The 25076-nt window shown below is 39.8% G+C and overlaps 1 protein-coding gene across 2 annotated transcripts; it reads right to left on the bottom strand.

Moving 5' to 3' along the window:
- Positions 1 to 1165: 1165 nt before the first annotated feature.
- LOC119491686 (P2Y purinoceptor 3) lies at positions 1166 to 19251 on the bottom strand. 2 transcript variants are annotated; one of them, XM_037775877.1, is made up of 4 exons: positions 19163 to 19251; positions 18911 to 19002; positions 4371 to 4806; positions 1166 to 4239 (listed from the first exon to the last, which is right to left on the bottom strand). In XM_037775877.1, the coding sequence occupies exons 3-4, from the start codon at positions 4796 to 4798 to the stop codon at positions 3567 to 3569; spliced, it is 1101 nt and encodes a 366-aa protein (XP_037631805.1). In that variant the 5' UTR covers positions 4799 to 4806; positions 18911 to 19002; positions 19163 to 19251; the 3' UTR covers positions 1166 to 3566. The 2 variants fall into 2 exon arrangements, with proteins under 2 accessions (XP_037631805.1, XP_037631806.1); XM_037775878.1 differs by lacking the exons at positions 18911 to 19002; positions 19163 to 19251 and adding an exon at positions 18056 to 18485 and having other exon boundaries at positions 4371 to 4807.
- Positions 19252 to 25076: the final 5825 nt, after the last annotated feature.

A 25076-nucleotide genomic window follows, 5' to 3' on the forward strand; every position in this document is an offset into this window, starting at 1 on the left:
TCTTTAACGCATTAACACAACTTGCTATTTTACCTCATAGCGGGCTCTGTTTTAAAGCTAGAGTAAAGATACTGGCATTATTTGAAACTAGAAAACCTAACGAATCCAAACTCATGCTACATTTTGGTGAGGAAAAACTGGCATGGCCATTTCCAAAGAGGTACCTTGACCTCTGACCTCAAGATATGTGAATGAAAATGGGTTTTATGGGTACCCACAGACATGACCACTTTATGATAATCCCATGCAGTTTGGGGCAAGTTGTTGCCTGTTGGGCTTCAGTTTGCCATGTTATGATTTGAGCATATTTTTTATGCTAAATGCCGCACCGGAGAGAGTTTCTGGACAATATTTGTTTTGTGTTGTTAATTGATTTCCAATAATACATATGTATATATATACATTTGCATAAAGTAAGCATATTTGCCCACTCCCATGTTGTTACAAGTATTAAATACTTGACAAATCTCCATTTAAGGTATATTTTGAACAGATGTGTGATTAATCGCTATTAATGATGGACAATCATTGATTGACAGCCCTACTTAAAACAGACAGAAATTGCCAAATACCTATATTGATTTCTGTTCATGGCCTAAGGACCAACTTAAAAGATTACAATGCAAATGTAAGATGTAAATCTGTAAGTCTAATATTAAGATTTACTAAACGGAACAGGCAGAAATGGTAAAATATTGGTTTCTGTGCCAAGAGGTTAACACAGAGACAATATCACTAAATTTAATTAACATCTAGTGTTTCAACTAGGATGTGCAATGTACATGCATTGCAATTTATTAGAAATATGTTCATGCCATATTCTAGTTTTAATCTTAGTTTTTTAAAATTTCACCACCGTATGTTTGGCCACCCCAGAATTAACCAACTGTTGGCTGTTTATACAGTTTGGAAGCTCAGATTTAAGTTTTGGTATATTCATTTTGCCCAATAAATTTCAAGGAAATCTGTACCAGACACCGTCATGTTGCTAGGTAAAATTGTGTTATTGTGTAAATTGGAAAAGTTGCCCACTTTGCAGAAAGTGTGAGTAGGGAAAAGAGCAACCAACACAAAGTTCACGTTGTGAAAAAGATAATATAGACAGTATATATTCATTAGAAAATGACTTTTATCTGAATGAAGTAGTAGTAGGAGGCATTCATGATAAGGCTGCGTGATGGTTTTTAATGGCTGTTTTCAGTTACATTAACATCATAACAATTACATTACATCAAAAAACATTTACACGAGCAGCTCAAGGGGGCTGCACGGTGGTAAGAAAATAAACAAACTAAAAAATATATACAAAGATAAATGTTAATTTCATCAACATAATTATATCTATGTAACAAAAATAAAATAATATTCCTGATACTACTCTGTGGTACAGTATTTTACAAAAATAGGAATTCTTCTAAATAATACTGATTGACACAAATATGTTGGCACAGTGGATCTGACAGTCATCTGAATCTCTCTGAACGGACCAAACACACACACATTTCTGAGAGAAAAAAATCAGACATTGCAAATATTACACCAAACAGACACATAAACAACTACACATTCACTTTTTTTTTGCTGAAGCCAGGAGCACAACATACAGTATATTACTACATTGGACACATACGTATATTAGGAAGTTCTCAACATTTTTAAGCACATATATTGTGGTCAAAATGATCCATGCATTTAAAATGCATGAAAATGACATATTCACATTAAACCAATATACACAACACGTCTTCCCTCATGGGTGCAAAACCAAGTGTTTTCAAAGTTGAACAAGGTTTTCTGTTACAGTGGCTTCAGAGCAATTCAAATCACATTTATTTACAAATCAGAATGAAGGATTATTCTAGTAATTTCAGTTCAATTATGATATCAAATTGTCAAATCAGAGAGAGCCACACGAGCTCCTGATCTTAAGGCTGGGAGAGTTTAGTGCAAGTTGAGGATTAATATACACTAAATTACTTAAAACGTTAAAATTTGAATTAAGTTAAATTAACATTAAGCTACAGCAAAATGCAGTTACAACCAACTACAACACAATCTGTATTTATGTTCATTTCATGAACTCAGTAACTCAGTTACTTGGTATAACTCCACAGGACATAGTAGAAGGAAGTTTAAGGTATGGACTGTACACATTTAGACTGTATTGTGTCCAGTTAAAGCTATTAAAACAGTACTAAGTACTAAACAATTCACACTAGAGCTCCTCTTTAAGTGTACAGAGCTCATTTTCATTAATGGCTCTATGCCCTATTATTCATTCTTTATTCTATCGTCTCTAATAATACCCAACGTCCATCAGCAGAGGTGATTTCATGGAACAGAAATCCTAATTTCATGGGAAGGGTTCACACACTAACAGGAAGTGGTAAAATTGCAGGGTTGAGCCTTAATTTAGACCCTCAAGTCCATAAATTGCATTTTTCCTTCCTTCTAAGCATCAAATGCATCTGATAACAAATTTTAAATGTGTTGGGACGTGAAGAAAACTGTAGACTGATGGCCTGTTTTAGTGTGCTATAAGCTGGATATTTAAGTTTTGTTGGCATCGGTTTATCTCCGATTATAGTAGCTAAGATCTTATCCTAATAACCATTTTTAGAAAGTATAGAGCCAGCATTTCAGTGCAGCGTCGTTACAGCAGTGGAGTGCACACACCATCCAGTGGTGAAAGCGTGCAACAACAAGTCTTACAACTTTTAGGAAAGAAACAGCAGAATATGAAAGTGTAACACTCCATATAAAGATGCACATTTCCCCACCCAAGTGCTTCATGCAATTCTAACAAGCAGTTATAAACATTTACAATCACTTTGAGCATTTTACATGGCTTTGAGCCATGGTGGATTTCATCCCCCAAAAAATAAATGTATTTATCTTTCCTTCTCTTTCACCATTTCTTTTACCACCTCCTCCACATCACACACATTTCACCTCTAGTTCTATATAGACTGCGGAGGCCTCATTATTTTATCATGTTAGAGGATTATCATTATATTTATATCGTGGTTCACAGTGTCAAACAAATAGGATTATTTACAAAAAAAAGTAGATAAAGTTTCTCTTTTACTGCCCAGCACACATCGGAGACTGAAAGTAAACATTTCACAGATAAAAGGGACAATGCAGGATGTGAATGCCCCGGTCTACTGACGGTAGGTATAGCACATGTACAGCACTCCTCAGCTACAGTAATAATGAAATAAAGACAAAACAGAATCTGGAATCTCAATGAGAAATACACTGTGATGGTTAATGTCAATTCAAGATTAGCTCTCAGAATTTCTCCTCCTAGTTTTCTCAGTCTATGTTTACCTTTCATCTTACAATGATGAAAGATTACAACCTTCATTTTTGCATTTCAGAAGTCTTTCTTGATATGTCAGTACCTCTAAATCTTTCTTAGACCCTCTTAGAAAGGTACGGTTGTTCGTTGCAGTGAGTAGTAGGTAAAAGCATAAATCAAGAGGAAACTCAGCAATCATGTACTACTTTGCATCCTCCTTTGCTTTAAGGAATACTGTTGCAGTATATGCTCTCCTGTTGGCTCACACACTGGTGCCCTTGTCCCTGAGGGTGGTGACTCTGAGCATAAACCTTCTGGTGCTCCGGCGGTAGCGTGGCTGAGTGAAGTAAAACAGAATCGGGTCCAGAAAGCTGTTCATGCTTGCAAACGGCCTGGTGCATTTATAGATGATCGAAAACAAGTTTCTAGTCTCGCAGGGCGCATTAGGAAGAGTACGCACCACCAGGTACAACGTCTTGGTGAGGTGAAACGGCAGGAAGCTGATGCAGAACACCGCCGCTATCACAATGATCATCCTCACCGCCTTCTCCCGTTTCTCCCCAGTCCCTATGGAGACACCCTGGTAGGTCACCGGGCGGCAGAGGATGTGGGCCATCCGACAGTAGCACACCATCACGCCCACGAAAGGCACCAGGAAGCCGAGGCAGGTCAGAGCCATGCCGTAGGGATAGTAATCTAACGACCTCTTTGGCGTGCTTAAATCGTAACACACTGTGCGGTTTCGCTGGATTCCCGTCGCGGCGAAGTAAAAAGTTGGCGCGCACAGTAGGCAGACCACCAGCCACACCCCTCCGCAGACGCACCACGCCAACCTGCGACCACCTTGCTTCTGCCACATCGCCATAGGATGGCAAATGCCCACGTAGCGCTGCACGCTGATGCAGGTGAGGAAGAGGATGCTGCCATGCAGGTTACTAAAACAGGAAAATTGGAAAAAATAAATACAGTTAAGTCAAATCTTTTAAAGTTTTAGAAAATGATGGAATACTTTCAACACATAGCTGTATACGGAAATAATTAGCCAATATTCAGTCAAGTATCTCACCTGTAGAACTGAAACCTGACCATTTTACAGGCAAACTCCCCAAAGGGCCAGTAGTCATGACTGGCGTAGTTGTAGATGAGCAAGGGAAGTGACATCACATACAGGAGGTCGGCTATGGCCAAGTTGAGCATATAGATGTTGCTTTTGGACAGATTGGGCCGAGTCCTCCATATCTTTAGTATGACAGTAGCATTGAGAGGAAGTCCGAGCAGGAAGACTAAAATGTACACACCAGGTAGTAAAATACGTTTAAAGTCTTCCTTATAGGTGCAGCGAAGGAGGGATGACCTGCTGACGTTGCTGATGTTGGCGATAAAGCTGTGTGCCTCGTACGGCTCTGTAGGCCATACGGCGGTAGAGAGGGAATCCAAAGGGGAGGATATCGAGATGAGAGTTTCCGTCGAAAAGGAGTTGAGAGAATGTGGCATCTTCACATCCTGGAAGACAGACAGGGAGAGACATGAGGGGGTTGTTACTTTAATAATAATAGTGTCAATATTTTATCTGAAATAAAAACAAGTGTGTGTATAAGCACAAATGAATGTGATTTGCCAAGCTATTAGACATTATTAAAAGTAACAGGAGATGTTCACATTCAAAATACAATTCTACATTCTGCATTTGTAATGCAGCAGATGCTGTTCATGGTTAAGCTTTTAAATTCAGGTTAAATCAAATCAGCAAACAAATAGGTGAAACAGATTTAGCATAATATTGACATACTGTGTGTATGTGTATATGCATGTATCTATGTATTGTACATGCCTGTGTGTGCATTGACAATGTTGTGATGACTGTGTATTCAAATCTTAATAAACACAGACACAGAGAGATAAACTCTCTCCACCAGAGGGCACAAGAGATCAGCATTTGTTCAATTTATCCCATCCACATCTTCAAGGTCACAAGGAAGCAGTCACCTTGAGCCCCATCAACACTTTCTAGGCATTTCATTGTTGTAGCTAGAGCATGTAAGGCCAACTCTGATTACTTTATATGCTGTTGGACAGTGTGACCAGTGTTTCTCACAAGGTGATGGAAAGGATAACTGAATAAGACCTCTAAAAGTTATTCTATATACTATATGTTATATAATTACAAAGAAAAGAAAAACACTTTTGGTAGAACTGATCACGACTGGTAGAATTATGCAAGCAGTGACGAAGGGTTGCAATGAAACATTGCTTCTTTTAAATGGGTAAAAAGACGTATGTTTTTAAAGTAAGATCTTAATCTGCAAAATAACTACATCTGTAATCGAGGAAAAACTGCAATATTTAGTATCTCTGAGATGTAGTGGAATAGAACAAGTAAGTTGTACAAAATAAAAATTCTCAAGTGTTGTAAGAGTACTAGAGTTGTTCTGATACCAGTATTGGAAATACCTCCAATACAAATTAAAATGCTGGATCACGACGAGTATGCAAGTGTATGCACCAATCTAATATCACGTTATCATATAATTTATCAGCTACACAGGAACAACAACAACAACACGTGTCATTCGCCTCCCGATCTGTACATCCTTCCCGATCCGTACTACGCATGTGCAACTCTCAATAGAGATGAGAAAGAAGCGAGACGGCTCATGTGTTAGTTACGTCCATCATCAGCTCCAAAAAAATGATCGCACTACATTATTTAGTAATAGTACTTGCTAAGTAAGGGATAATGTACAACGAGCCAGTCATTGTTGAGAAATAAACTCAGACAGGCTCTTGCATCGCCCTGAGGGGGGGTTTATTTCACAACAATGACCTGCTAGCTGAACATTATCCAACTTATTACACGGCTACTTACTTCAATAAATCAATAATTTGACACAAAGACGGTCCGCCAGAGTCAGACATCAGAACTGCGCCCATAGCAACGGTCTGTTATAGATAGCAACGGTCTGCTTTAAAGAAATAACAGACTGTGGAACGCCATGATTGACCAATCAGATCAAGTATTCAACAAAGCTGTGTAATAAGTTACTAGAAAAACTGCACCAAAATAAATAAAGGCCCAGCCTGCCAGCCCATTAGATTATGATAATGTAATCCTTCTATCACTTTAGAACAAGTGGCAGCTGGACAGCTGCAAGTTTTGAAATGAAAACAACTGCAGACTGTCTGGTCTCCCACTCACAACTCACTCTGTCTGGAACAAACCGTTAAACACACAGATTAATCAACATTTTTAATTACAGCTCCCACCACCAACATCAATCATATTCATTTGCTTCATAGCAGCATGTGGGCGAGTAAGTGATTGTCTTAAAGCCACTTCCTCTGAAGCCTCGTCAGATGGTGACTCATTCACAATAAAAGCCTACGTGTGCCTATGTGTAAGAATGCGTAAATGTGCGGCGTCTTGTTAAACTTCTTAAAAAAAAGTCTTTGTATGTTTCTAAAAGAAACTGCAAATCTGTAGGAGGGTGTGTTTTACATTAGCTCCTCAGTGTGGGTGCATGAACAGTTTGTTGTGAGCAACACGTACGCATGATTTCACAATTTCTGGGAGAGTACTTGGAGGAGAGGAAGAGGAGGGAGAGGGAGCAGAGCGCCAGCATACTATAAAACATTTCACTACGCTGAACCAATGAGCAAAGAGCAATAACAAAGGTTTTGGAAATTGCACTGCAGTTGGCTATATTTGGATTTTTTCTATTTGTCGACTAACCTGTCTCATGAAATGCCAACTTTCTTGGCTATCTTAAAGCCAGACGACGTCATGACAGTCACTCAAATCAATACGCCTTCTGAAAAGACCGCACTTTAGGAAGTGATGTCTGATTAACTCCATAAATCACACCGTCACAATGTAGTATAATTTATGATGTTTTGATTGAAAGTGCTTCTTCCTTCATTCGTTCGTTGTTCAGGCATGCCTTTAGTGGGCTAACCATGCCCAACCTCCAGGGATGAAGTGTAATGAACACTGTTTTTTGTCTAAATTTCATATTAAAGCTGCAACACATACTGTAACTTTCCACACGTGCAACTAAGATAATAGCGCTTCCTCTTTGTGAAGTTGTATCACGTTTTATTGGTATCATAATGTTGGCGTGTAAGCAGTTAAAGTGTCAAAGAGCGAGCAGCAACATGAAACCAAATGTGATATTTACTTCACTAAAGAACCAAACAGGTCACTGGGAGGTCTCCTTTGTTTAGTCTTACACTATTAAGTTTATAATACAGAGAAACACATTCTGGATCCTGCAAGCCCTAGCAGGCAAATGACTGATCTACAAAGCAAAGCAGGAATAACAGCTGAGATCTGCCAACTGGAATAAGCGCAGCTCTGATTCCCATACTGAATGTGTGCACCTCATAAGGACTGCCACTGTGGTGCGGATAATCATATATCACTGGAGGAAGATATTGTTCATGAAAGATGAATGAGCTGCCAAGTGTCAATTTCTTTTTAGATTAATAAGGGAGAAGAGGCAAACAGAAATGTAAAACCTCTTAGTGGGATATCGTATCAGTTCAAAACATGTTGTGGAAGCAAAATATAATTAAAAACTGATAGAACTGAGCCAAGTTAATAAGCTATAATTGATCACTGGCATATATGGTTATTCCCTTATGGGTTTAAATGGAAATATTCACTGGATGAAGACAGATATTCACCTTTCACTTTCAATAACAGCAATGTATTATTTAATTCTGTGTGGCTTTAATGATAACTGTGTATATATCAGTGCACCTGCATATGTGCGTGTTTGATATGGTCATGTTTCCCATTTTCAAACACTCTAGAGAGTAAACAGTAATCACAGGCCTCTAAATGGTCATATCTGCACTCTGTGTGTGTGTGTTTGTGTCTCTGACGGCTTCTGGGTGAAGTGTTTGCTCACAGCTACTCTCCAGGCTATATACATTTCCTAAACAGCGTTGATCTTAGTCTAATAGCGGTATAATAGATAAACACATTCAGGCACAGCTGGAAAGACAGACAGAGAGACAGACCCACACCACAAACCCACTGAAAAAATGGTAATTCAATTGGAAATCACAACTTTTCATTTCACAAGATTTGAAGCATAATTATATCCTCTGATGCCTATCCATGTGTATGTATAAAGAAACATTGCTCTTCTAAAGATAAGTCAAATGCTGTGTCTCAGTTCTCGTACTTCAGTATTTGCTATTTTGAGTGCAGAAGTGCGTTCACATTGAGAAGAATGGCAAAATGCAGTGCTCTCTAAGTACCCAGATGTTGTACTCAAAATGGCCAAAACGTTGAGTGTAGAACGCTGGATACTTCTCACTCTCAACGATCGTCATCTTTGCTACATAGTGGAAGGGGAGGGGCCGCCAACCTATTTGAAACTTGTGAAAATGGCGGGCAAAGAAGCTGCAGTGGTTGCGATTGAAATGACAAACACCTAACTATCAGGGCTGTCAAAGTTAATGCGATAACGCGTTAACGCAAATTTGTTTTAATGCCACTAATTTCTTTAACGCATTAAGGCAATCGACCTTTTGGAGGTTGTGGCAGGCTCAGTTTTAAAGCTAGTGAAGATACTGGCATCATATGAAACTAGAAAACTTAAGGAATCCATTGGTACCAATCATGTCATACTAGCTTCTCAAAGGAGGTTAAATAACGCTCCAAACTTGTGCTAAATTTTGGCGAGGAAAAACTGTCATGGCCATTTTCAAAGGGGTCCCTTGACCTCTGACCTCAAGACATGTGAATGAAAATGGGTTCTATGGGTACCCACAGAGGAGGAATTTTTAGAGCAATTAATTGGAGACTGAAAAGTGGACCGGATTAGGAATGACTTACACTGGAGGTTTATTTATGTTTTGAATTCAAGGAGAATCGATTCAGCAAATGCAAGTCAACAAGTGTGCCGCTAACCCAATTCTGAGGAGCCTCTCCTCAGAGAAGACTTTTTGCCTGAGGCAAACAGACAAGATAACCCAAACATTGTAATTGTCTATAAAACAACACATGGATATCAGTGAGTCAGTAATGTGGCATGTCTGCCACTGTTGTGTGAGATTCTCCCCCGCTCTGCGCCAACCTTGGGAGGTAGACAAGAAAACAGGCTGGGCGATTATGAGAGGCCGTCAACATATACCGGGGTGGGTAGTTAGACACAGCCAGAGACTGACCAGTGACCTGGGATGCCCAGCAAATGGTTTCATTATATATTACAAAGGGAAGGGGAGGGGGAGGGCATTTCCTAAGGAATAATTCCTTAACACCCACGAGTCTCCCCTTTACAGACATGACCACTTTATGATAATCACATGCAGTTTGGGGCAAGTCATAGTCAAGTCAGCACACTGACACACTGACAGCTGTTGTTGCCTGTTGGGCTGCAGTTTGCCATGTTATGATTTCAGCATATTTTTTATGCCAAATGCAGTACCTGTGAGGGTTTCTGGACAATATCTGTCATTGTTTTGTGTTGTTAATGGATTTCCAATAATAAATATACATACATTTGCATAAAGCAATCATATTTGTCCACTCCCATGTTGATAAGAGTATTACATACTTGACAAATCTCCTTTTATGGTACATTTTCAACAGATAAAAAAAGGTGCCATTAATTTGCCATTTGGTTAATTTATTACTGCCAATGCGACGTGATATCCATGGCTGACCATCACCAGTGGATCTAACGGTGAGTGCACAACAGCCACATTTGAAAGTGGAAAGTGTACTGACTGAAGTATCCGAATTAAGACACAGCTGAAGGTAGTTAAATGACACACAGGTTTAGTGTACAGCTTTAGACTATTTTTAGATCTGTAGACCCAGAACATAAAAATGAAAGTTGAGTGTGCAATGAAGTCATTTCAAGCCACATGTTTACTACATCGCGACACAAACGGCAAACACTAATTAAAACATTGCTCACCGACCTTTGCAGGAATTCATTTGGCTAGTATGTCATTATGGGTGTGAAGGAGTCGTCTACTTTTTCTCTATGACTCAGAGGTGCAGCTTTTTCTGCCCACATAGTTGTAGTATTTTTGGCAGGTTTCCTGAAACTTGTCCATACACCTTCTCCTCAAACTCTTTCTGTGAGAAAACAGACACGTCTACTGAAAGCTGTTAGTTACACCACGTTGAGGGGAAAATCACATGATGTTGTGCTAATAATACAATCGTTTTTATTCTCAATGTAGAATAAATATATTTCATGTACAGTATAGATATATCGATATAAGAACTCAAACTGCTCCTTGGACAAAGTGGAGCTTTAGTAGTAAGCAACTATTTACACTTGTTTGAGAAAGAAAAGTGCTGTAGATGCTCAGATATGTTGTACAGTACTACTGTAAATGTCACAATGGGCAGATTACCTCCACTGCCTGGCAACAAATATAGCCATTCATCCAGTAACACGGTCAAAGACAACACCGCTCTTTCACGCTGCATTCACTGGTATATCTGATAATCTGCAGGAATCCTCTTACCCTTAAAAGCATTGTACTGTACTCAGTACAGTGTATGCATCCACAGTGGAAAAGCTTATTGGAGAATGCGGGCATCGATCCCGCTACTTCTCGCATGCTAAGCGAGCGCTCTACCATTTGAGCTAATTCCCCTTCCGCCTACATGCACCAAAAGACGCAAGTTGACATGTCATGTAGCAGTACACACCCACAGCCCTTCCCACAGGGCTCATGTTACTAACAGAGACGCTCCCCCAATCTCTTTCACACATGCTTTGACAAGAGAGGCACGCTGCTGCATACTCTCTCTGCCCTCGGGCCTGCCAAAGGCAGAGCTGAAGGTGGTGACGCAAGATTATTTATAAACCACGATTGCAAGAATGTGACTGCAACTCAGGACAGATATAAGAGATTAACAACTCAACATAACCCCAACAGGGTTGTAAATCAAACGCCATGTATAAAGTATTTAATTATTATTCAGCATGCGGATTTGGTACCATCAGGAGTTTGGTTAAGGTAACATGAGTCAGCTGAGTGTATGTCAACAACAAGCTCTGATTAACCCACTATACACTAAATTCCCAGCACTAAACAACAGACACAGTTAGCGACTAACAGGTGAACATAGTGGATCATTTATCAGCTAAAGGACCAGTGTGAAACATTTAGGGGAAGAAATGGAATATAGCATTAATAAGTATGTTTTCTTTAGCGTATAATCACCTCATAATAAGAATCGTTGTGTTTTCGTTTCCTTAGACTGAGCTGTTTATACCTACATAGGGAGCGGGTCCTCTCTCCACGGAGTTGGCCGTGTTGCACCGCCATGTTTCTACAGTAGCCCAGAACGTTCAAACCAAACACTGTTAACTTTACTTGCGTGGGCTGGAGTCAATAACCTTACTTGCTCCCGTCACCACCACTCTCTCTTTCTTGCTTCACCACTCACTTCCCACGTACACACACACTCTACACACTGACTCTACTCCAAATGGCTCTAGAGAGGGCCATTCGCGTTATCGCGTCGGCCACCGAAGCTCTACAACACGCTTGGCAAACGGGAGAAGCTTCAGATGGTTGCAATCTCCTCACCGCACCGCTAGATACCACCAGATCCTACAGACTGGACCTTTAAGACATAAAAAAATTGTGAACATGACAATCACAATTTCCAAGACCCTAAGATGACATCTTTAGCAGCCCAAAAACTAAAAAATAACCAGAGAGAAAATCATGTTTTTGCTTCTTTTCTAAACGCATACCAACATGACTAAGTGCAATTTAAAATACAAGAAGGGCAATCTGTTCAAACAAGCATGCCTGCCATACTCACACACACACACACACACACTGTGGCAGCAACTCTGGCCGTCTTCAGAGATGCTGGCCTGCAGATAATGTAACCTAATGGAGCAAGTAAAGGGTGACTGGCAGATAAGGACACATAAAGCCTCATACTGTACACTGCACAGACTCTCTCTCTCTGTGTAATAAACACAGAGCAGGGCAGGAGATGTTGAATTGAGGAGAGAGAGTGGGGAACAATTCACCTCAAATTACTTTCCCATCTCTGATCTCTATCCTGTCCCTGGCCGCGCTAATCAATGATTCATGCCCGCTGCTCCTCATCCAGTTTCTGCTGAAATACAGACACACACTCATTCACTGACATGCATCATGCTTTGGCTGCAATGCCTTTGAAAAATGACACACAAAAGGACAAGGAAAGAAACAAAAATCAGTGTCACACAGTATCACACACTAGCCAGACACAAGCAAGGACACAAAAAACGGCTAAAACGCAGCAGTAAAATCCATTCATCTGCTGTACAGACAAATACATGATACAAAATATGCACGCACGCATCAGCACACAAACATCCTCTTTGCTGAGATAAACAACAAACATTAGTTCATTTTCCCAAGAAAGACAGATGCAGCTGCAGTGGAAACACACACACACACACACACACACACACACACACACACACACGATTGCATGCTGCAGATGTCACCGCCCTCTGTCTTAATTAGGGGAAAAAATAAACACTTTACTGATTATCTTAGCTATTATGGTGCAGGCTAATTTGAGTTATCAATCCTGAGAACAGGCACTGTGGCCATTACACAGGAGACATTTTAAACCAATCAGCTGCACCATAAATAGACATAGGGGTGATGTGGTGTTCAACAGAAACACGCACACACACACACACACACACACACATACACACACGAGAATAAAACAATTGCTTGTTGCATGAGACCCAACTGTAATCAGTCAAGGGTGCTAATAAACAACTTCCAAACGGTCTCCAGGGAGCATCTATCACACACCAAGCAGCACACATATTTGACCTTATCTCCCCTTTTTCTTGGTCTTCTCTTGAAAATTATTTGTTTCCACTGGATTGTTTGATTTCCACAGAAGAAGTGCAGAAGTACAAATATGGACATTATTACACAGATAGACAGAAGGATTTGTGCATTCATCTAGTAGAAAATCCCCTTCTGGCAGAACAAAACCAAAAGCCAGGGACTTCTAGTCCACAGAGAAAATACAGAAGTGACAGGAGTTCCTTCAAAACTGATATGGATCACAAACAAAGCTGCAAGTGACAATGCACAGAGGCGCTCTGTTGGTATGAATTTGTCGTAACTTGTAGATAAAAACATGTTGATGCTCGTTGCTGTAAGGATTTGGATTGAGGATTATATTAGGCGTGCAAATACACCAGTTCAGGCTGGTCTCTGCGTGACTCTTGTCGAGCGGTTGCCACACACAGCTAGGGAAGTGAATGCAGCTCTGATGAAACAAGTAAAATCCAGAGACAGGGCAGTAGGACATCGGGTACTGAAACCTTCTAAGTTCCTTCTAACACGATCATCAGACTAAATTTTCATTTTGTTTCAGCCTGACGCTGTGTTCAGGTTAGCTAATTTCTGTTTCAGATGGCTGTTTTGTTTTATGGGTTAAAGCGCCGACCATGAACTGCAATGCACCCGGTTGGACTAGCTGTGCCTCTACTTAGTAGGGCAGGGACAATACACCTATCTCCCGATCGATACTATCACGATACTTTGGTGCTGATTCGATTTGTATTGCAATTTCCAAGTATTGCGATTCTACAAGTATTGCGATTCAATATTACGAATTATTGTGATTTTTTTTAACACTAGACCATGGGAAAAGTTAAATCATACACTTCTAGGGACTTTTACTTTGGAAAATATCTAAATTGATGCAGTAACAATTTTTGATTTCCAGCACGTATGTAGTCAGAGATGTCCTGAAGTCATAAAAGCAAAAAAACGTCCTTATACCTCCGTATAGACTCAAATGAAGCAAATATATCGATTCTGGCATAAAAAAAAATCTATTTCAAAATCGTAAAAAAAAAAATTGCAATACATAGGTGAATCAATTGTTTGTCCACAAGGATGTTCCAAGACTTTGATTTCCAACAACTTGAACAGTTGCTCAACTCAACTTCAACTTAATTGTCCTCAGAGGTGGTTTTGCAGCAAGACATTCTGTAGGTGAGACAATAAGATACAAAAAGCCTACATAGGGTACATCACTGAATGTTTCGGACTCGGGGAAAACCAACTTTGGTCCCAACAACTGCAAGATACAAAAACAAAAGTTCATTACAGCAGTTTTTTTCCTTATCTGGTAAGAGGGTCATACTGTAAAGGACAAAGGGTGTCGTTTCCTGTACAGAGTGTAAAGCCCCGGGAGGCAAATGTGTGATTTATTGGGCTGTACAAATGAAATTGACTTGACTTGACATAACAGTTGCATTAATCTCAATTATTTTAGTAATAATTTTTTTTGTGGCTATTTTTCATGGAACTAGCTAAGAAGACGTTGACTTCCCTACTCTTAATCCGGCCAACAAATACTGTTGTTTCTGTTTGCCATGAATGAGAACAACACCAGACCTACTTGAATCACTGAACGAATTAAAAGATGTGCAGAGGTCTGAAAAACAGCAATGGTAAACACACATAAACAAGCATGAACACAGATGCAACAGCCACACAAACAAGCTTACTGTCCATTTCCTCCCGTATTTCTGTCCTTTACAGCTCTCCATCATTAGAATCATAAGGGCTTATTGATAATGCACAAATATCCCCGGGACACAAATATTTTCAACTTCTGTTGCTGCCCAGGCACTTGTTGTTTTTTTTCTCTTGAATGATAATTGTTATTGATTCCCTTTAATGTTGATAGAAAAACATGTTTTTCCAAACATAAGTTGCTGTAACAGCTTGATACACACCTTTGGTGAGGCAAAAAGCTTAACAGAGTGGCAAGCAGCAGTTAGCCTGTGCCCTGTGGTGGCTGTTGTCATGGGTTTGTGGTGCAGAGGGGATGTGAATGCAGCTCTGGTAAAAGCATAAAGACAGGACAAACTGAAATGTCTTAAAAAGACTGATTCCCAGATGAATCTCTGACAATCTTGGAGATTTATACAGTATCTTCTTAAACATTAGGTCTGGTTGCTATGGTTCCCAATTAAGACAAACTATCGGAGTGATCCCTTTAAATCCTACTCAGACCAGAGAAGCCACATTTATCTTGGGTCAATCGCATTAAATTACCAATTTTAAGGAGACATTTGGCTGAAATGTTTGGGAGGGCTTCCTCTGACCTTTTGATTATTTACCCGAGGAGATAATACTGTGCACTTAACTTTGTCCTGTAAACAACTTTGGCTGTGTTTCTCTCTCTACCCCTCTATCTCTGTCTGTGTGTCTTTAAACCAGCGGGACATTAGTTGGTTTCCAGTCAGACAGACAAAACACCCACAGAAGCCTGATCATTGCCTGGCAGAAAGGAATCTTCACTAAAAACACAATCCCCATGCCAAAGTCCTTCGGCTAGTGTGACAGCCCATCATCCAAATGATTCCTGGTTATTACGTCAGTGATGTGGCAACTTGTTTTGACTGGAGTTAGGTTCCCTCGCAGCTACAGAAATGATGGAGAAAACAGTGTGACATATAAAGTTGTGTAATATGAGCTTATTGCAAAAAATTTCAGTTACTCAGATATTTTTCCACTGGTGCCATCAATAGCAGAGATGATGTATAGAATATCCAAATGACAACAATGTCATTTTTTCAAGCAATAATGCCAAAAAAAATGAGGAGGATTTTCTGTTTTTCTTTGTCTTATGTGAAAGTAAACTACATATTTAGAGGTTTTCAGACTGCTGGTCGAACAAAACACGACATTTGAAGACGTTACCTTTGCCACGGGAAACTGGGACGGCTATTTTTCACCTTTCTCCCAGTCAATTATTAACGTAATTGAGAAAATCTCATGTGTATGAGCGAGTGGAAGCATTTGGCTGGCAGCTATCTCTTTGTCGCCTACACAGCTTGTTTTGACGGCATCCCATGAGGATGCTTTTTCCTGTCTCTATCTGTTCTCAGTGAAGTATAAACTCTCCTGTTGCATTAAAGAGATAGTTTGGGTGTTTTGAAGTGGGGTTGTATGAGGTACTTATCCGTAGTCAGTGTATTATCTACAGTAGATGATGGTCGGCACGCCCACAGTTAGAAGAAGCGGACACAAGTTACTGCACAGAAGCAAATCAATGTACTGCCGTGCAAAACAGCAGCAAAACGTATTTTAACCGCCTAAAAGAAAGGCTCGATATCACCTTAAGTGAACGCTATATTTAGAATATTTTCACCCGTTTAGCTTGCCGTGAGACAGCTATATGTCTATGTTTCCGACAGGGACCTGAAGCCGTTATCTATGCTCTCTCCAAAGCAACCAGACCAGAATTTTACCTTGCAGAACACGGGAGTCACACAATAACACAAACTAACTGATCGAAGCAGCGGTAGACCAGCAAGAGCATAGATGGATACAACGGCTTCAACTCCCCGACGGAAAGGGCTGTCTGTCGGCAAGGTAAACTGGCTCACGGCCGCAGCTTTACAGCGCTCCCCGCCCGGACCTTGCCGCACCGTGGACTAGGGCTCGCTGCGCCCTCTCTCCCCGCCGGGGAGGGACGGGGCCCCCTGCTCCTTGTGCGACTGTCGACCGGGGCGGACTGTCCTCAGTGCGCCCCGACTGCGTCGTGCCCCCAAGGCGGGGATTAGGCCCACGTAAAAGGCTCTAGGGGTCTGCGGCGATGTCGGCAACCCACCCGACCCGTCTTGAAACACGGACCAAGGAGTCTAATGCACATGCGAGTCAGAGGGTGCAAGCAAAACCCCGTGGCGCAATGAAAGTGAGGGTCGGGCGAACCACCGGCCCGTCTCGTCCGCACCATTGGGGAGGTGGAGCATGAGGATGCTGACGAGAGGTTAACGTCACGCTGCCGTAAAGTGGTATCGGTGCCGTTATATCGGAGCCGTTTTGCGAGTACGAGTACGAGTACATGAGCACAGTATCGGACCCAATACCCGATACTGTTATCGGTATCGGTGCATCCCTAATTCTAAATATAGCCTACACATAAACTGACATTGATTTTTTTAGGTGACTAAAATAAGTTTAACTGCCGGCCCCGGCCACAGCAGTACATTGTTTTGGTTCCGTGCGGTAACTCCTGTCTGTTTCTCCAATCGGGGGGCGTGCCGACCATCATCTACTGTAGGTAATACACTGACTATACCTCATACAAGCCCACTTCAAAACACCCAAACTATCCCTTTAAGATATCAATGAGCCCAGCGTTATGAAACACTGTACTGGGTATTCTCAGATGGCTGATACAGATATTGAGACAGAAGGTTGTGGACACAGTGCTAGTTCTCATAACACTTCAGTCATATTGGAGTTGCTGTAAAAAAAAGAAAAGCCATTTACCAAGGTTGTAGGATCCATAACAGAATCCATGAAGGAACAAACCCCACATAGAACATGATGTCTGGCCCGTTTTTCTTAATACTCCTAACTCTAATTATCTTGTAAAAACATGTATATAATGGACCAATTCAATGTAACATAAAAAGTCTAACGAATATGAACAAATTTCTGCAAATAAGAGATTATTTCAATTTTCTATCCAGGATGTCAACAAGTAATGTGTTTCCTCAAGCTGCGAAACCACACACTAAATTCATGGGAACGCTGGAAGTTTCCCAGGATGATTATACGGCCTCATTTCTGTGGTTTTGAGACTTTGAGCTCAATAATAAGTCACATCTTTAGGTTTCATTTTCATTATGATGGTTCTTCAAAACCTCATACTATATTTTCTGAAAGCTTCGTTCACATAGATGCTGCTGTCACAAATATTCACACCTGAGGCAGGCCCACTATGCAGCCTGAGGGGCACACTGTGGGAATGTTTCTTTCATTTCCAAGATTTAAAGAGAGCAAGTTCCTGTTGACAGAAAACAGGGAGAAAGGAATGCAGCAAATCTGATACTATCACAGTCATCCAGAGTCAGTTTCAATAACATTTCCTACATGTAGCATTCAGAGATGGCACAACAAAACTATTAAACCGGGATAAGAATGTCACAATGATAAAGTGGAGCTAAAATGCCATGTCTAAATATAGCTACATGGGTTGACAGGCATGCACATATACATATGCTTGGAGGTGACCTGACGTGAAGGAGGACGCATATGTGTACCCATGTAAATGATATTACTATATATTTGCGCCCCCCTTTTATTTTCTATTAACTTATTTGTTTATTAATTTAATTTATTATTATTATTACTGTAATTTTTTGTATTAGTATTGTTTTTGTGTGTTTTTTTCTAATTCAATTCTTTCTTTTTATTATTATTATCATTATTATTATTATTATTATTATTATTATTTATTTTCTTAATTTTATTTCAATTTTGAATTTTGAAGTTGTTTTCTCTAGTGTACTTAAAAAATGGTTTATAAACTATTGTAATTACGAACTTTAAAATGCATATATGAAAACAACCTGGAAAAAAGGGAAAAAATAAAGTATAAAAAAAAAAAAAAAAAAAAAAATTAAATGAAATGCCATCTAGATCGATTTTAAGATTGGTATTTAGCAAAACACAAACACACTAAAAGCCCCATGGGACTATCATGTTGTCATTATTTTGATAAGCTATACAGCTTCATTCCTTTAGTGAGAAAAGAGGCAATAATAAACAAAAACTTACCCGGTATGACTGTTAAAAAGAAGAAGATATTACATCAACAGGTTGGCTCCATGGTGCGTTACAAGACTCGTCCTGCTCCTTTTCTCTCTCCTCTGTAACGACAAGAAACTAGTTCAGCTTAGAGGGAGAAACACGTTGAGGAGAACATGTGTGATGAGCTAAATCACGAGGAGCACACTCGAAGCTGTTTTATACCATAAACCGAGTAAAAGTGTGTTTTAAAGTCGCAGTTTTCTCTGTCTCTGGACCTACCTGCTGTCTGTGGAGTGACTCCGGTCGCTGCACGCTCACTTTACACACTGTTGCTGTTGCTGGTGCTGTTGCTGCATGACGAAGCGCGCTTCAATTGGGCCACGCATGCGCAACGAGTCTTGCACCACATAAGGAAGGCAAAGAGAGGATTCATCTTCTCATAATTAAATAACCTACCATAGTCACGAGAACTATTATAGCCCACTTGTTTTTTATGATTGGATTGCTGGCAGGTGAATTTTAAAAGTATAGGACCTCACACCGGTCAACAGTTTAACCCTGCAGGGGTCAGCAACCTTTACTATCTAAAGAGCCATTTTAGGCAAAAACAAAACAAAAAAAATCTGTCTGGAGCGGCAAAATATTTGAGCATTTTGATGAAGGTAACACAGTTTATAGTCTAATTATATAGTATATAAATCTGATGCAGTGAGGGCCAAAGTGCAAATGTACTACGGAGTATAGTCACATTGAGGGAAAAAAAAACATCTGAGATTTACAGAATAGTCATAATATTACAAGAAAAAAGTCGTAATTTAACGATAAAAAGTCCTAATATTATGAGAATAAAGTCGTAATTTAACGATAAAAAAGTCGTAATATTACGAAAATAAAGTCATAACTTAATGAGAAATAAAGTCGTAATATTACGAGAATAAAGTCATAACTTAACAAGAAAAAAAGTCATAATACTACAAAAATAAAGTCATAACTTTATGATAAAAAAAGAAAATAACACGTAAAATTACTACTTTATAATATTATGACTTTATTCTCTAAATCTCAGATTTATTTCTTTTCCTCAACGTGGCCCTAATACTCCATAGTACCGTCGTACCATAGACCTACAACAATGATAAATAAAAATGAAAACAAAGAACAGTTATTCATTTCCATTTCTATAAATCCACAGGGAGCCACTGGAGAGGAGCTTAAGAGCCGCATGTGGCTCCGGAGCTGCAGGTTGCAGACCCCTGGTTTAACCTAATCCCGTTCTAAATCAATGCGCATGGAATATTAAACCGCAAGTAACCACAGCAATAGTGTGACCAAGTGTCCCACTTTGAGGGACTGCTGCACAGCATTTTTATCCCTTGTCCCACGTCCCACATATTGAGACAATGTCCCACATTTTTATTGGCTTTAGTTTTCAAAAGTCTAACCATTACAGGAAACACACTTTCTAAGAAAAAAAAAAAAAAAATCTGGCTTTTATCCAACGGCTGTGAAGAAAGCAGGGAAAGTTTTCATCTCCGGGCTGTGTTTGTTTCCTGTCAAACTGCGCACACGGGTCAAGTGCAGGTTATATTTCACCGTCTTTGCTACGCTATGCCCAACGGGGAAAATTGCAAGTAACGGCAAGGTCACAAGCTGTGCAGGTTTATGATGGAAACTACCACAAAGAAAAGGAAGATCAGCTACAACAAATACTGTGAAACTACTTATAAGTATTTATAAGCCAGTGGAAGGCGATTCTCTGAGTTTTTTGTGAAATTTGCCAGTTATTTTCATTTTCACACAGAGGGGGAATGCGTCATGAAGCGACCAGGTTTAGTGTGTCTCACAAGAAACATGCGGATATAAAAGAGATGTACTGATCAATGGATGCATAGAGATGTTACAAGATAAGGGGCAGAATAGAAATGTTTATTATTTAAGTTAGATAGACATTATGTCAAAATTGTAGACTACCTCTCAGCCTTGATAACTTGTCCCACATTGTCCCACACTGGTTTGTTGGGAGCTGGTCACCCTACATAGCAACAATACTTATGCTTCACGCCAGTTAACTCACTTGTCGAAATCGGGTTAAAATAGCTTAAAACAAAATTCAACAAGTAAATGAATACTTTGAATAGTTCCTTCTCCATTAAGTGACCATTCATAAGCAAGGCTATAGCCCAAAGACTTGAAACTTGACTTGGACAAAAAAATGACTTGTGAGCATCTCTGCTTTTTAGTTCATAAAAGTATACTTTGTTGGCTGTACTTTAACTTATAGTACTTAGCCAATGATTTATGTATTACATAAAGAGACTCGCTCCTTTTTGCTATTTGACTTGATGGAGATTAAAAAATAAAGAATAAAATGTGTTATTCTCACATGCCTCTACGGTGAACGGATAATCCAAAAACTTGATGAATTGAAGTGAATTCATATCAAATCATCATTTTACAAACTCTCACACACTTTAATAGGCTTCTCTATCAAAAAGTAAGCACTACTACAAGCCTAGTCTGTCTGTCTGTATAAGCCAAGTATACTTTTAAGTATACTTGTCAGTATAAGTCAAGTATACTTAGACTTTTAAGTATACTTGTCAGTATAAGTCAAGTATACTTTTGTTTAGTATATTTCTGTAGTACATAAAAAGTCAATTGAAAGTATAGTGTCTTATTTTACGTTCAAAAGAAGTATACTAATAGCACACTTGAATAAACTTCGTTTTGGTAAGGGTACCCATAGGATAATGATTTAATAATAACACCAACTGCCATGGTGTAGCCTACATAACCCATCGGTTTGCTGCTCATTGACATACACATTGGCAACTTTTGGTAAACATCACTGAAATGAACAGAGCTGGTTTACACGTGTCACCGTGTCTATTCTCGCTGCGATTTTATGGTAGGCTTTTATTGTAGGTTACTCTTATTTGATTTGGGAACATTGCTATTTCCTGCTCGGCATCCGGTTTTCTTCAGAGGCCATATCTGATAAGATGTAGGGCCTATAGTCACGCTTCAGAGACAAATCTGGGAAACCGCAGCACAACTTTATTTACCTGCTAGAATCCCGTAAGCATCACAAAGCACTAATTGCTGAGTGACACCCATATACAGGTTGTGTTGAACAATATTGACCTTTTCAAACTTGACAACATAAACATTCTTAATGGGTCCCTTTGTATTTTTCCTGTTGCAATGTTTGTTAACACAGTAGATTATAGGAATTAATCTTGGACCAAAGCTGTTGCCTATAGCGACAAAGATGTAATGGCCTATATGTGGAAGGGAAACGGTTGTGGCTGCTGCCTCGGGTGCCTTTTGTCCCTTCAGATTCACGGTAGCTTATCTTTATAAGGTAGTTAAGAGTATTATATTTCTGAAGTAATGGTTGTGTTTTGGATCCCATCTGAAAATGAAGAGACGGAGGTCTGAAGGAAACACCATGTCTCTGTTTTGTAACTACATTAAAGGAGCAGTGTGCAACATTTAGGGGGATCTATTGGCAGAAATGGAATATAATATTCATAACTGTGTTTTGATTGGTGTATAATCACCTGGCTTAAACTAATAATCATGTTTTTGTTAGCTTAGAATGAGCCCTTCATTGGTAGGGGGTCCTCTTTACAGAGTCCGCCATGTTACTCCGCTATGTTATAGCCCAGAACAGACAAACCAATTACTGGTTCTAGAGAGAGCCTTTTGCGTTTTAACATTACCTGAAGGCCACCGTAGTTCTCCGACATGCTTGAGTGCAAAACCGTGGTACCGCCAGCCGCCGTCTGACTTCTGTTGCTCCTAAAGTAGTGCTGTTATGGTAATGATGGCCTCTGAGTGAGGCGAACGGCGTTACCACGGTTTTGCCCCCCCATAGTCTAATAGTGTATTATTAACAAACTTGTCAATATCAGATGTTAGCCTGCTAAAGGAAGGAGAACTGTCTGTTCTTGTATTGTTCATGAGTCACTCCTTTCTATATTTAATTTATAACTTATTGAGTTTGAATGATTGATTTGAACACACTTCACTTCCTGTAGTCGTCACATCCAAATCACGGAGCCGTGACACTGGTCCAGAAGACTACGTGACAGAAAACAAAATGTTCATGTGGATTAAATCTAGTGTTTGATTAACACGATCCAAGTTTAGCGTGTGTGCTTGTGTGAGAGATGTAACTATTGTGTTTATGAGTTTGAATTCAAGCCAACTGTATAGTGGTCGGAGGAATTAGCCACTGCTGGGAAAGACAGAACAACAAGATGACTTATTATCTGTTGCTTGTACAGAATTAGTAAACACCCGGAAATTGGCTGCCATTACCCTCGACCACACACTGACATACTGTAACAGCACAAAACTGATAGTTATGCATAAAATATAGCATGTAAGAACAGTGAAAGACGACAATCTACGTGCTTTCTCGCTGTCTTTCTGCCGCTGATAAAGAAAATGAACACATGAAAGAGGATCAACTGACTGAACAGTCACCCGGCAATGTTCTGTTTTTCTGAATGAGCTTGTTCGTCATGTTGAAACAGAGACCTGTGCAGACAGGGAAGTTGATTTCCCTTCAGAAGTTGCTCCAAGCTTAATCAGCAGATTTCGTAATGATTGCGGAGTATCGCAAGAGCCTCTCTTAAAGGTCATTTTAGGCCTCCACCCTTTTTCTACATCTGCAATAGCACGGCTCGAAAAGCTTGAACGTTATAGTCTTTCATTGTGCTGGAAACAATAAACCTGAAGTGTTGTGGTTAAGTTACATAACTAAACTCAATCTGAATTCTGTTTAAGACGTGTCTCTGCAGTCACCACGGCTGAGTCACCTCACACCGTTTTCATTGGATGATGCCATTAAATATTTTATTTTGAATCTTATTTGCTCACCGTTGGACTGGTCTGACTGGTCTTGATGTCTGCAGAGACAGACAGTTTCACCCAAAGCTGAACCAAAACAGTCTTTGTGTGTGGTTGTTTCCCACAAAACAAATTTTCTTGGCAAATATTCTGATGACCCTATAAAGTTTGTGTCACCACTTGGGCTTCATTTAGAACTTTCTAGTGTGTGACCGGCTGTTTTCACACGATATTAAAATCCTGTAATTGACCTCGGAGATGGAGTGTTTTTACAAACTGCATTTGGTTTTTCCAGGTTGTCCATCACTATCACTTCCACTTAAAACCCCTGAAACAACTCCGTCATGTCAGAACTAACTGTGTGTGTGATTATGAGCCCATGCACAGTGTGCCCAGTGCTGTTTGAGAGAGTCGTGTCCAACTGGATGTTATGATTGTTGTCTGCTTAAAGAGCTGTGTGTATTTTGTTCGAATCAGCTGAATATTCCTGCACTGACAGCTTAAACATGTATACACTGTACAGAACCTAGTCTAGTTTTTAACTATTAAAGGGGACCTATCATGCTCATTTTCAGGTTCATGCTTGTATTTTGCGTTTCTTTTAGAACATGTTTACATGCTTCATTGTTCAAAAAACAAATTACTTTTCTCATACCGGCTGTGCTGCAGCAACTCTGTTCACCCTCCCGAAAAAGCCCAGTCTGCTCTGATTGGTCAGCTGGCTCTCTGTTGTGACTGGTCAACCGAACCAAACTATCCAGACTCCACTCCAGCTCCGCTCTAACTAGCTTTGTATGAGGGTGTGCCAAACTAGCAGCTAGGCAGGTATTATGCAAATGTGTTACTTTGTGACATCATCATGTTACGGAAGAAAAGGCAGGACTTCAAGCGAGGCATTTCAGGCAGTTCAGGAGAAGTGGGGGAGAGTAACTCCTTTTGTCATCCACTTTGGGCTTTGTGACTTTGCAGACCTTTTACATGCACAAAAAAAACTATACAATATAAAACTATATAACAAACTAAAGGAAAGGGAAAAAGCACAAAAGCATAATAAGTCCCCTTTAAAGATGAACCAATATATTACATGGGAAACCTAAAGGGAAAAGACACAAAAAATGATTTAAAGCACCACTTTAAATCTTGGAAATACATCATTCAGTATGAAAAAAAAGCATAGAAAACGACTAATCAACTAAAGAAATCTTAGTCAGCTAAGACCAAAATGGCTGATTATTTGACTAATCGGCTAAGAGGTTGCAGCCCAAGAAGATAATGTCAGAACCTCCCAGTTCTTCAATATAATAAATATCAGGTGTGAATTTGCAGTATGTGG

This window comes from Sebastes umbrosus, chromosome 7 (assembly GCF_015220745.1).
Source record: "Sebastes umbrosus isolate fSebUmb1 chromosome 7, fSebUmb1.pri, whole genome shotgun sequence".
Classification (NCBI taxonomy): domain Eukaryota; kingdom Metazoa; phylum Chordata; class Actinopteri; order Perciformes; family Sebastidae; genus Sebastes; species Sebastes umbrosus.

What these genes read in the sequence shown, in the direction of transcription:
- LOC119491686 (XM_037775877.1), bottom strand. Translation starts at nt 4,798, where the DNA reads ATGCCACATTCTCTCAACTCCTTTTCGACGGAAACTCTCATCTCGATA. An exon ending in GTCAGGTTTCAGTTCTACAG is followed by an intron (nt 4,240 to 4,370) that starts GTGAGATACTTG and finishes TTCCTGTTTTAG; the next exon opens with TAACCTGCATGGCAGCATCC.